General features: G+C 40.2%; 1 protein-coding gene across 2 annotated transcripts in view; it reads left to right on the top strand.

The window, feature by feature from the left end:
• The first annotated feature begins 44 nt into the window (after positions 1-44).
• mphosph8 (M-phase phosphoprotein 8) overlaps positions 45-14,139 on the top strand; it is a 29,818-nt gene continuing 15,723 nt past the window's right edge. The window contains exons 1-8 of one of the 2 annotated variants that reach the window (XM_004573020.4): positions 45-327; positions 4,714-4,875; positions 5,516-6,529; positions 6,721-6,817; positions 8,611-8,859; positions 8,991-9,113; positions 9,435-9,523; positions 11,751-13,977. In XM_004573020.4, the coding sequence (XP_004573077.2) occupies positions 226-327; positions 4,714-4,875; positions 5,516-6,529; positions 6,721-6,817; positions 8,611-8,859; positions 8,991-9,113; positions 9,435-9,523; positions 11,751-13,977 (4,063 nt within the window). In that variant the 5' untranslated portion in view covers positions 45-225. The remainder of the gene's footprint in view (positions 328-4,713; positions 4,876-5,515; positions 6,530-6,720; positions 6,818-8,610; positions 8,860-8,990; positions 9,114-9,434; positions 9,524-11,750; positions 13,978-14,139) is intronic. The other variant, XM_004573022.3, reaches the window with a different exon arrangement.

Here is a 14,139-nt window from a genome sequence, read left to right on the forward strand (position 1 = left end):
TTTTGGAGTGATACGTTCGACGATTAAGAGCAGCATTTGAACGCCTCTCGTGACTGCGGGCGGTAACTGCCCTGCGTTCAGCGCAGCCCTCTCAGAGCTGCAGAGCTAGTGCAGTCTGTAGTACCACTAGGTACGGCAGCGTCCTACCTCTGTCAACACGGCGGCCTTTTCGAGTGCAAAACCCAAAACAGGCAGATTTTAGGAAACCAACACTACCACACAGCCATGGCGGCTGAAACCGACAAGGTAGAGCCCGCGGACAGCGAACAAGATGAGGAAGAAGACGTGTACGAAGTGGAAAAGATCATTGACATGCGGGTGGAAGAGGTAAAAATAGCTAAGTGCTACGCAGCCGCCTGGCTAGCTTTGCAAACATGGCTGGCATTTCTTTCAGTCCACTTTCACGAGGCATAGCCCACCAACAACGGTGGAAAGACCCTTTGTGTTAGCAGAATCGCGTTTCTGCGGTGCATTTACATGCACAAAATTGCTTGTGTGTTACTTTGTTACATGGGTTTTCTGGTTTTAGTCGTGGGTCGCTGTTCCTCCATACATAGCATCTTTTCCAAGCACAACTTGTCCCATGATGTCCGCTCGGCTCTCCCCTGCTGAGGCCAAGGACGGACCCGTTGCAGGCTTTCACATATTTTCATCGTATTTTGCTAGCTGCAGGGCTACATCGGCTAAATCCCCGAATAATGCAGGACTCGCAGCGTGTGAGAAGATTGGTGGGATTTGCTGTTTGTTAACACTGAATTTACTTATACCAGGTAATAATGGGTGAGCCCTGTGACCGCTGCATTTCTAACTGTATAAAGTAGCGGACAAACATGCTTTAGACCCGTGCACAAACACAGATGACCCCAGCAGCTAACATTAGCTACATTTGCTATCTTTCTTGCTTTTTACCTTTTCTTTTTAAGATTGCCGTGAAGCACATGTAATGTCCGTGGTATTAACTTTGGGTGGGGGTTCCTTTGAGTATCAGGTCTCGTTACAAAGGTTAAATTGCACTCTTTTTAAAGACAGCTATAAATGAATTTGGTTGAATAGCACCAAAAGAAGGGAGAAATCAATATTCATAGTAGAGCAGCGAGACAGTACAGGCTTGATTACTGACCAGTAGAGCTGGGCGATATGAGATTTTTTTCATATCACGATATGTTTTTTTCATTTCAGGCGATAACGATATCTATCACGATATAAGCCAAATAACTATATTTGTAAGATTTAAATGTGCCGTTGCTCACAAGTAAAATGTGAAATAATCAGCAGCTTGTTTTTATTTAAATATTTATTTCCCATAATAAGTTCAACAGGGTAGATGTACTTAAGGAACATGAGACTTTTTCAGATAAATAAAGGCAAATATTGCAAACTACACAAAAGGCAGCCGCTAAAGCGTTTAAGTTTCAAAACAGAACAAACGAAACAGACTAAATTGTCAATTCCACTTAGAAACAAAATATTAATTCTAAAAATAAATCTTAGTTTGTTTTACAGAAGAACAGACAAAACTGACTAACTTTTGTCAATATCAAATAAACTGAGAACTAAAAGGAAATTCTCAATCTCTCCTTGTTGTATAGCTTAGCTTTTCAAACAGTTTTAACAGTTACTTTAGTCTGACAAAAGCCGAATGACGAATTAGCGCTTCCAGTCAGAGACTGAGGCTACGTCCACACGTACACGGGTATTTTTGAAAACGGAGATTTTTCGTTTTAAAAAATAATCCCGTCCACTAGAGCAGGGCGATATGGCCAAAAATATTTATCACGATATATATTTGAAAATTTGCAATAACGATATAACCGACGATATAATTGATGCGAGACAAAATACAACTCCACAACATTACTAGCGCAAAAAGACAACCTTCCATTTATATTCACTTAAACAAGAAGCTGGTTTTTATGTACATTAAAGCTTTATAAAAATGTAACAGTGCAAATGCAAATTGCTTGCTGAAAGTTTAACCAAAAGGCATTTCCACTAGAAATGGGCTGACATATCCTGAGCATAACCATGTATAATATCCACTGAAGTTAAAAAGAGGTGCTTTGCAACATTAAACTGCAGTGTGCAGTACGCATTTTTCGGACCATAAGGTGCACGGGATTATAAGGCACATTAAGCGAAACAAAGCAGTCAGATAAATCAAACTTTATTAAACTCATTCTTCTTGCTTCCTCCACTTCTGTACCATTGATTCCTTAATGTTGAATTCTCTGGCAGCTGCTCTATTCCCATGTTGTTGCAGTATATTAATGACTAACCTCGTATTGTGGATGGATTATCTCAGTTGTTCTCCTGACTGAAGTTTGGTCCGTTTACAGCATCCTGCCATGCGATTGCATTTGTCTCTAACCATGAAGAACCTTCACGTTAACTTTTATAAGTGGAAAAGTGTTAGTGTTCGTCCTCCAGCTTCACTGCTTATGTTATGCTAACATAGCTGTGTCGCTAGCGATCACGTAGCACATCATTATATACCAGCTAGCCCAACTTCAGTAACCCTACAAACGTCACTGCTGTTTAGTTTCCTGTCTTCATTTATGTTGCAAGTGATAGCAGAGGTGTACGTTTGATTTTTTTCAGAAATCTCTCCTTCAGAACATGCTATATCATGCTTAGGTAACTAGCAAAACTAGCGAGCTAACTTCCGCTAGCTTCCTGCTAACTTCTAACTCCGTTAAATGTAATAACTTTTGTTTTCATGGATGCCTGGAAGTTAAACTTTATAGTTACACCTCGTAAAGCAGCAATGCTGATCGTTTTATTAAAGATGAAAGAATTTAGACAGTTTTTAACTCTAAGTGATGCTGCAGTGTTGTTTGACCTGAAGCATATGGAGTTTAGGACCCAGATTACTCCCAGATTTAAGAGCATCTTAGTCCGACAAATACGACAATAACAACGGCCGCTTGCATGTTCTGCAAAAAAATGTGCTTTGTTGTGTATCTGACGGACAAACATCAAACCAGTTCCACATCACGGAAGTTGCACCATTTTTACAAACCAATTCTGGATCATCTGTTTCACTCAACAATCGGCCATGTGCGTATGAAAACAAAGGCACTGCGCATGCGCGTTTTACTCCCATTCTATCGCGATATTTCATTTTCCTATCGTTGCCTAACATTATACCGGTATTACCGTGAACGGTATAATATGGCCCAGCCCTACCGTCCACACATAAAGGCAGAAATGAAGGAAAACGCTGCTATGAACATGCCAAAGCAGCAGGTGGCGCTAGATTCCTAACCGTGCAGAAATGTTGGCCAATCAGAAGTCTAGAAGCCTCGGTGGGAAAAAGTAAACAAAGCTGGGGCATAGAAGCAGAACAGAGTCGTATGTGTGGAGGGACAGTAACTGTGTGTATATATGTAAGCATTTAAACACTGCAGAGAGTAGAATTAACAGTAACAGTATTGTAGAAATTCATTTCACCGAAACAATAACGTGGCGCACAGTGTGACGCATGCACCAGTTTATTGTATTTCCAGACTTGCTTTCGGCACAATTTACAGTGCACGCTACTCTGTTTTTTGTCAGACTTGAAATAGCCGAAATACCTTCACACTACGGAACTTCTATGGCTCTTCCGTTCGACAATCTCTCCGGCGTTGGAACCGTCATCCGTTTTCTCTTCGGTCACGCTCGGTTGATTTTTCTAGTCGGCACACTCATTTCCTCCATTACGCGCTGGCTCCATTACCCGCTGGCTGCTTCCCAAACAAACACACGTGCGGCTTGGCACTTGTGCTGTACGTAACAAGTCACGCGACGTGACGCTGCGGCTGTGATTGGTTCGGCTCTGCGCTACTTAATTTAGATTGGCTGACCTTTTTTTTTTTTTTTTTTTTTTTTTTTTTTTTTTTTTTTAAGAGGACGAGAGCGGCGAGGTCTATCGCGATAGCTTAATTTCTCTATCGAGTAAAAGTTATATCGCGATACATATCGTTATCGTTCTATCGCCCAGCTCTACTGACCAGTTGAGCTCGTGAATCAAATTCTGTGATGTGCACATTGATTGTTGAGGTAGAATGGGAGGTAATACTATCTCTACTAAGATATTTTCAACACCTTGCTTTTTACACTTTTTGCCGTTGGTCTTTGTGAACTCTGGAGTCTCTCTGGGCTGTACCACCTGCGAAGTAAACACATGCACAGGAAGTTAAGCTGTGGTCCTTCTGAGCAGTGCGGAGTGCCCAGTGGGAGCTTCTGCACCTTTTAGATGCTTTAACTTCATATGTGTACAGTCTGATGCAGCGCTGTCAACATCTCCCTGGAAAGATTGAAAATATTCACACTCTCCTCTGCTTTTTACAGGATTTTGCATCTCTCTTGCTCACGTTCAGTCACTCTTAATACACAAAAGTCAGCTGTGAAACTAACAGTTTTTTACAACTCTTACACTTTTTGTTTTGCACACTTTCTTTCAGCAAGTTCTCACTGCAACTTTAAATGTTTTGCCTGTGTCTCCTCAGTAAACCTTTTGATATTAGAACTTTAAAGACAGACAGCATCATTCAAAATACCATAATTAACACTAACTAACTAACAGGGCCTGTCAGCCGTGTTTGCTTGTCTCAGCTGTCATGTGGAAGTCTTCTGTTTTCTATAGATCCTGTTGGCTCGTGATCTCACTGTCAGGTCAGGTCAGTGGGGCAGGTCATGCTAAGCGCTACATCTTCGCTTTCTTGTTCTCAGGGTGAAGTGCTGTACAGAGTTCGCTGGAAGAACTACTGCTCTGACGATGACACATGGGAACCAGAGGCCCATTTGGAAGACTGTCGCGAAGTCCTCTTGGCTTTTAAGAAGTCACAGGCTGAAGCTAAGGCCAAGAAAGAGGCAGAAACCAAGAAATGTGTGGTAAGTCTGATCTTTCAAGCAATGAGGCATGGGCATTATTTACAGGGGAATGAGGCATTGTAACCACCGCCAACACATCAAGCAGCAAATAAAAGTTTTTGCACGCCCCTACTATGTGGGACTTGGTTGGTCTTGGTGCACAGATGTAGCTTTACGCATGTTGAACCCAAAGTTACGCTCTTGGGTTTAGGTATAGTGTTTATGAAGCGCCATAAACGCTATACCTAAAGTTATCGATCTGTCTTCTGTGTCCGGGCCGGGTGAGGTTTCCCGTGTTGGTATAGTTATTCTTTTAAATGTCGCAAGAAAACATCTTTGTTTCTAAGCCAGAAGCAAACTGCCTGTAACTTTGGCTTTAAAGCCTTTTTAATATAAGTAATCTGATCTTTCCTTTCTTGATTATAGAACTAATGCACAACAGATGAACTTAAAACAAATTTTGTCTGTTATTAAGATTATTATCGATGTTATTTTCCCACCTGTCTGGACATCGTTTTGAAAATGAAGGGGCAAAATGTTGTTGGCAGTATTATTGACCTCTAATTACTTATGACAAACTATTATAGAGCCTTAAGTCAGAAGGTCAAAAAGTAATATCTATTACCAAAATGTGATATTTCCCCTCCCGTTCTCTCTTTAGAAACCTCTGCCTCCAAAGAGTGACGTGTTTGATGCTGACTCGGAAAGTGACAGCGACAAAGACCGACCAACGGAGGCACCTGTCAAGAAGAAAAAGAAGAAGAAAGTCCGGGAAGAGGAGGAGGAGGAGGAAGAATCGCATCTTAAGGAAAAAAGGAAAAAGAAGAAGGACAAGCGGAAAGAAGAGTTTAGGCCCCTACCGGCACCAGAAACCGATGAGGAAGAAGGCAGAGCCCCAACCCCAAGCTCTCCACCCAAGGAGAGAAAGACTGAATCAAAAAAACGTGTGGTTGAATCGGAAGAGGATGACCCTGTTCCCTCCAAGAAACACAGGAAGGAAAGAGGAAAAGAGGGAGGGAAGCATAAAAAAGAAAAGGGCGACGATGGGAGGAAAAAGAAGGGGAAGAAAGAGAGGAAGATCGAAACCTCTGAAGACGAGGCCGCTGCTCCGCTGGAAGATGACGTGAGCGAAGGCCCGTCAGAGTCCCAAATGGACGATTCCGCATCAACTGAGACTTTAACAAAATCGGTGGAAAAAGCCAGTTTGGACGACAAGTCCAGACAAAAAAAGGGGAAGTGGGAAGTAAAGCTGCAGGGTATAAAGGACCTTATCCACGACAAAAAGAACAAAAAGACAGATTCTGCTCAGAAAGAAAGCAGCCTCCAAAAACTGAAGAGTCATAGCTCTAAAGCAAAAGAGGATACTGCGCTACAATCAGACTCCAGTGACAACTCCACCCTACATAAGAAAGCAAAGAGCAAAGGGCAGGAGAGCGCGTCTGCACCACCCAAAGTCCCATCTACATCGTCCTCGTCGTCCTCGTCCTCTGTTACAGCTGTTGGTGTCACCAAGAGTAAGGAGGAGGAAGTTACCAAGGACGAGATATTGGGACAGAAGGACACCACAGGTTCAACTAACCTTTTCGAAAAGTTCCTGTTAAACTGCGAGGCCAAGGATCGCGCCCCCCGCAGGAATCAACCCACCACAGAGAAGAGCAGCAGCAAACCCACAAAGGTGTATACTTTATTTCTATTTTAACTTTGTCATCCAGTATTTCATAAATGGAACCAAAAAACACAACGTGATCTTTCAGATGATGTTCTTTGCTATTTTAAACAGGATATGCAGCTCAGAGGTTTTCCTCTAAAAAAAGAAATGCAGCGTGTTAACGGTTTGTTGTTGTTGTGTTTTGTCCCAACACTTAGGTATTGGGAAAAATTGAGAAGATTCCCAAAACAACCAAAGAGTCTCCTGTTCAGAAACAAGAGCCGGAGAAGACGGAGAGGCCCAAGCAATCAGATGGTATGCATGAAACTTGAACTTGAATCAGATTAACACAATGTGGCTTCAGACCAATCCCGCTGGGCATAAAGGACCTTATCCATGACAGGAAAAAATACTAGTTGCTATACGGTCTCCAAAAATTGACCTTAAAGGGCCAAGGAGGTTACTGCCCTACAATAAAACTCTAATAACAGCTCTGTCTTCCAGAGGCCTGTGAGGGTTTAACCCAAATAGATGGTTAATTTTTATACCAGGGTATAAAATACCACCATATACCAATCAGTCAGTTCTCCAGAAAACGGTGTCACCATTCCTGCGAGATCGCTGAGACCCCAGTGCACGGATAGTAATCATAGTCTAAAACTTTGTAAGAGCACCCAAAGCGTTTGTCTTTCTGGAATAAAAACTGTAATCTGTCAGATTCTCCCACAGCTGTGATACTCTGTTAAGTTACAAAGTCAGCATTTTTGCTAGCTTTTTTTTTCTCCTGCCTTCAAATAAGCTAAACTTTATCAATATAGTAGCTCCAGTCTTTTCAGGTCTTTGTGACCAAAGCACCTTCAAACAGCGCTTTTAACACTAAACTGCTCCCTTCAAACACACCTCTTATTTATCTACAGCAGCTGTGTTGCTTTCAGTCTCTATTCTGTGTCTCACCTCTTGATATTTTCTAATATTATGTTTTTATCCTTCCTTTGTAAAACCAGCCGCTCTGCTATCAGCAGGCTAATTCGATGCTTGTCATTGGTCCTGTGGTGCCAGCAGCTTCACTTTTATGTGAACATGCTTATAGCCATATTGGGAATCCCCATCGAGTTGATAAGCATCTTCGAGTGAATTCTTAGTGGGATTGCTGATCTTTCTGTTAGTGAAGCCAGATGAGGAAAATAGATCCTGAATATGTTAAACTTGCTTCATAGTACATGCCCCAGATGAGAGCAGATCACAGAAATGTAAACCTAGAGCTCTAATAGACTATGGTGTGTGAAAACAAAGTCTACATGTCTTTGCATCTTTAACCCCTTCCTGCCCGAGTGTTTTATGCCAGGGTGTAGTTTGCCTTTTAATGAACACAAAGAACTGTGCTGTATAAATGGTTATCATAGAAAAAGGGTTTAAATTAGCAGCATTTTGTTATTAAAAAGTATCATCCAGCACCACCTTGTATTGTAAAAAGATTTAAAGTAAATGTAACAGATTGCTGCATGTCAGGAGCATAACGTGCAGCATTAGAAACGTCTTTTCTTTAAAATCAGATGTGTTGGTCAAATATTTGATCTGTCAAACAATCAAAAGTTATTATTTTATTTATTATTGTGTATTTTATATAGTTCGTCTGCTGACCAGCTCTAATTCAGAAGACAAAATGTGTCAGGAATGTGTGTCGCAGTGATTGACAGGAATCTCAGGACTTGGTGACGATCAGAGTAATCACAAATAGCTTAAAAATAGCTATGTTTAGCTCATTCATTATTAGTATTTTTAATTAAACGTGACAGACTGTAGTTCTTTGTTAGCAAACTTGCATAAAACCAGGAACTGCAACAAGAGCATTTGAGTGTGTGTACACAAACGCGCACACTCTCCATGTTTGCACGTTTTTATTCTTTAAATTGACATGTATGGGCTTCCCTGAGATTTCAAACCTTTTTTTCTTCTATTCCAACATATGGCCAGGTTTATAAGTGAGTATTAGGTCTACTCCTAATAGGAACAATAAAAGAACAAGCTGTTTTTTTTTTGATGTCTTAGATTTTTATGACACGTTGTTCAAAAAGTATTTTTATCTTGTCTGCCACCCTCAATGTCAGTTTCGCGACCAGTTCAGAGTTATGGCTTCAGCCTGGACACCGAGGAGCGGGAAGAGGAATCTGTGGCGAAATCGAAGCCTGGAGATGATACCCGGGAGCGTAGGGATAAGACAGATGAACCACAGCGGCAAAGCTGGGAGCGGAGAACCCCTTCTGATGACAGGAGAAAGAAAAGGGAGGACAGTGAGCCTAGACTCTTTATGGCATGTGATGATACCCAGGACCCACCAGAGGGCACTGACAAATCTGGTATGTTTCTGATTGGCTAAACAAATGCCTCCAAATATGACATTCACACTTCACTTGTCAAATGCATTGATTTTAGATTTATTTTCTGAGTGAAATCCCAGTTGATGATCTCTGCATTGTGTGTTTTACAGACAAGGGCCAGGCCACTTTGAGTCTAGGAATGGACCTTAATCTGGACTGGATGACTCTGGATGATTTCCAGAAACATCTTAACGGAGAGGATGAGATCTTGTCAGGTCCACCATTGTCACCAAGTGAGTGTTTCCTGATGACTATCTTGGTATTTAGAAGACTTTTGCTTTTAGTTGCAACAAGCCATGAGAAAACCACAACTTGTTTACCATCCAAATTATTCGTTCTGAGTGCAGTTTACCAAAAACATGGAGAAAAACGGTTTTATGTCCGTGACTGTAATAAAAAGAATTCTGTGTCCACAGTAGGTCACATCATTTTTAAGGAGGATCTATGAGATTTGAATAAATAGGCATTTAAAAGAAAGAAAAATTAAATGAGCGTGAGATCTTTAAATGTCCACTTTCTCTAAACTTCATTTGTTCCTCACCTGTTTTTGCCAGATGAGTTGCGAGATGCTGTAAAAAGTGGAGATTACATGGCTGTAAAACTGGCACTTAATTCCAAAGAGGACTACAATCTGGACCAAGAGGTATGTTCTAATAAACATTACCCAGCTGTCTGTTTTATTTCCTCGCTAGTTTCTGCCCTACTTCAATATATTTTTGATTTTTATGTATCTCAAGACTCTGAGCACTCAAATCTAAGACACAAACACATTTTAAAGAATTCCACAGCTTGCACCTTGGTTGGCCCCAAGAGTGAGTGTGTGCGTGTGTGTTTTGAAGGGATTGCATTGTTATTAAAAATATATATGAATTCAGTTGGTGACTATGGTCTATCACGCTATGTCTGTCACATATGACACTTATAGACATTAATATTTTCCCCTATAGTTCCCCCAGTTACAAATGCATAATTAGCATTGCATCAGAATTACATTTGGTTTTACGAAAGAAGAACCATTGTTTTAAATAAATGGAAAATGGAAAACATTAGGCATAACCATCGTTAAAAGCATATTTGACACTTTAAACAGTGTTTAACATATAAACTAATATTAGCTTTGTTGAGCAGTCTTTACCCTTCTTACAAAAATATCAAAAAGATGTTTATTATGACATAAAACTGCTACTTATAAACTAACAATTTTCCCTGTCTGTTACAATAATGAGTTTGTATCCGATATTTCAAATGTTTTAGTAAATCAGCAGTAAAAGAAAATATTGTTGAGAAAACGTGAAAAAAATAGCTTATCCCAACGCGTCTGAAGCATCCTAATGAGACAACTATACGTCGCTTTTAGATGGAAGAACAATTTTGTTTTTCGTGTTGTGCTCCAAGTAATCTTTTCTTCAAGATGCGCATCCAAAGACTTTACTTTTTACTGTCCACCAATGATCCAACTCCTTGAGATGTTTTCTTGAACTCCAAGCACCTTCTGCAACAAAGCCAGGTAAGGATGTGGTCTCAAAAGCTGTTAAACATAAATATGACTTGTTAGAAATGCTAGTGTAATACTATAAAGTATAATATAAAAGTTTTCTTATATAGCAGAGCCTACACTGTTGTAATTAGTAGGGTTTTAAAGCTGAATTATACTTGTGTAGCTTTGAGTTACAGAGCCATGTTACGTACTTTCAGACTGAACTACAGTATTACAGTAGAAAGAATATGGCAGAGGTGGATGTGATTAAATTAACTCTTATTCCTGGGTATTTTCAGCAAGTTCAGGAGCATTTTTATTTAATTTACCATCTTAATTCAAGGCTCAGTAGGACAGAGAGCCATTATAAGTGTATATAAATTATTGTTATTGTTAATGAAGTTGTATTTTATGTGGTTAAAATCTCGATGCATGCAATCCTATCTACCACCACCCTGCACTATTTTGAATTCTAAAATGGATCTTTAAATTTGTGCTAACTTAGACCTAACAGTCATTAATTGCTATGTAAATTGTAATGTGTGCACCTTAGAGACTGTGATATCATTTTACATTGCAGTGAACAAGCCAGTGATTGAAGACACTGAAGACATGAAGCGCTTGGACAAGATGAACTCTTTGAATCAGGTACATAATGTATGCTTTCAGAATATGTATCATCGTCATTACCATAACACAATATGCACAGCATGCACCTGTAGCCACCGTTTATTACATTTTCTTTTAAATCAAACATTTGAAAGCATAAATGACAAAATTCACAGTGACTGTTATTATGTGAATGGCTGGACATGGTATTAACATATTTTACATGAAGCCATGATGTGTTATATTACGAGTGAGCTCTGTAAAAATACTGGTATGCCCAGCAAAAATTTATCTTTAATTATTTGTTTATTCCAAACCAGGGATGTAGGTCTAGTGTCAGTGCACATTCTGTTTTCTTCATGTAGCATTTCATCAAACACCCCATTACTACATATACTTGGTTAGATATTTATGATGTCGAAACGCTGCTTGATCCAATAAAGCCATTAACTATACTTGAATGGGTCACATGTGGTTTTTGTACGTGAGACTTGAGGTGTCAGGAGGGAGTTTTGTTACTAAACCTTGGGCCATCATATTGACTCGTTTGAATGGGCCTGGATCTTGGTTGGGGGCATTGCCGTGGTGCTGATGTGCTAAAACAGGAGTAAAAAAAATATATGAATGATTAAAAAAATGTCAGAACCATTTATCTACCAAAATTAAAAACAAATTTAAGCATCCCCTTCTACATTTTTTCCAAGAGTCTGTGTTTCAAATTTACCAAAATTATTCATGGGATCTGATTTGGCTCTGAGTCTTACATATACTTGTTCTTTTACAGGCGAGTACTATTGGTGAGAAGAAGTCATTTGAAGGAGAGAGGAACTTGATTGAAGAGAGAAGTTCGAGTGATGCTCTTAGATTGACTTCTAACACTGAAAGTGCAAGAAACGAAGCAGGCACTGCAAAAGAAAATATCCCACAAGATTTGGATGATCAAAAAAATGATAAGGATATTACTGAATCAGAAAACGCAGCATTCGGTTCACCTACCAAGCAGAAAAGTCGAGGAAAGGAAGACCAAAAGGATGGAGAAGACAACGAGACGTCAGATGACACAATGGGTGGTTTGTCAAGTAAAATTAGTTTGAATTTTGATCATTCGGATCAAGTGCTGGCAAATAAACAAAACCCCCTAAAGCAAACAAATGACTCAGGCGACGAGCCAGGAGATGTAGGGGGAGGTATTACAGATATGGTTCTATCTGCATCAAGTACGAAAGAAATGGTTAAAAGATTACGGCGCTGCACAAAAACTGTGGAAAAGAGAGAACCAACAAGATCAAGTCTAAGGACTTGTAAGAAATTGCATCAAATGACACCTTGCGTATTGGATGAAGAGAAGAAAGAGCCATGCAAGAAACACTTCTGTTTATACTGCAAAATGGCTTTCACTCAACTTGCAAAGCATTTGGAAAGGAAACATGCGGAGGAAACGGATGTTGCCCATGCAATACACTTTCCAAAAGGCTCCAAAGTCAGACAGACATTGCTTGATCAAATTCGCAATAGAGGAGATTATGAACATAATTGCCAAGTTCTTAAAAGTGGCGAGGGGGAAATTGTGACCAAGAAACAGGTCAAGAAACCCAGCATATCAGTTCGTGACTTCTTACCTTGTCAACATTGTTTTGCATTTTATCGCAAAACTGATTTATGGAGACACGAAAGGTCATGTAAAGCTAGAAAAGGAGACGATAAATCTACTGAGAAAACAAAAAGAACGAGAGGTCACAGTGCTGCCTCCCGGCTGCTTCCAATGTCAGAGTTCTTAACTGGAGGCTGTGAGGAAATCATCCACATCATGCATCAAGATGACATCTCGAGGCATATCAGAAACGACCCGCTTATTTGTAAATATGGCAATGCATTGTCTGTTAAATATGAGCATGACAAGTCTCAGTTTGCTTACATTGCACAAAAAATGAGGGAACTGGGTAGATTTGTGCTTGCCGTAAATGAGCTGGACAGGAGTGTAAAGTACTTGCATGAAATATGTCTGCCATCCCGATTTGAATTAGCTGTTCAAGGGGTCAAAAGGATTAGTGGATTTGACCCCAGTTCCAGTAAGTTTAAAAGCATTTCCCTTGTCACGAAGATTGGATACTCTTTGAAACGAGCTGCAGAAATTGCATTTGGTGAGAGTCGCATGACGGAGGACAGTGAATCAGAAAGCGAAGTGAAAAAATTCATACAACTTCTTGATACAAAATGGAATGAGTGTTTTTCTCGCAAAACACTTGCCTCCTCTCTAAAGCAAGAAGTCAAAAAAGTGGAAGTGGACAAATCAACTGTGACAGAAGACTTGATGAAACTTCACAGGTTTATCACAGAGGAAGGAGACGAAACAAGAAAGGAGCTGAAAGAAAGTCCTAGTTTGTCAACGTGGAAAAAGCTCAGTGAAGCAACTTTAGCTGATGTCTGTCTGTTCAACAGAGGAAGGGTAGGAAATATTGGTAGACTGCTTTTGCAAACTTACATTCAGAGAAAGAGCAAAGGAATATTTGTGCCCTCTGCAGATCAAATAAGGAAAAGCACAAAATTGGAGCTAGAACTTGGTTCCGCTTTGACCAGGTTGGAATTAGAAGGTCAGTATGGAAGGAACATGCTGGTTCTTTTAACAGAACGCATGGTTTTGTCTATTGACTTGCTTGTTGAAAATAGAGAACGAGCGGGTGTGTCAAAAACAAACCCATACCTTTTTGCACGGACTGAAGGTCCATCCTTCATCCGAGCGTTGGATTGTTTCCGACGGGTTGCAATGGAATGTGGAGTTAAAAACCCAGAAGCACTTCTTTCCTCGTCATTAAGAGAGCAAATTGCCAGCTCCTGGCAGTTAATGAGCCTTAATGAATATGAACTGGATCAAGTGGCCAACTTGTTGGGAAAGAGCAGCCAGGAGTGTTACAGACTCTTAAAAAACGCATCCCAGCTAGAAGAAGTGAGCAAACAGCTGCTCAAGATGGATCGAACGCTGCCATCACTTCCAGACAGCAGTGCAAAAGATGGTAAGTACCTTTTTGTTCTATCAAAATATAGCTGATAGCTGCTCTCTGAGTCAATTTACTTTGTTCTTGACCTTTGTACAGGGTGGGCCATTTATATGGATACACCGTAATAACATGGGAATGGTTGGTGATATTAAAGTCCTGTTTGTGGCACATTAGTAT

This window comes from Maylandia zebra, linkage group LG16 (genome assembly GCF_041146795.1).
Source record: "Maylandia zebra isolate NMK-2024a linkage group LG16, Mzebra_GT3a, whole genome shotgun sequence".
Classification (NCBI taxonomy): domain Eukaryota; kingdom Metazoa; phylum Chordata; class Actinopteri; order Cichliformes; family Cichlidae; genus Maylandia; species Maylandia zebra.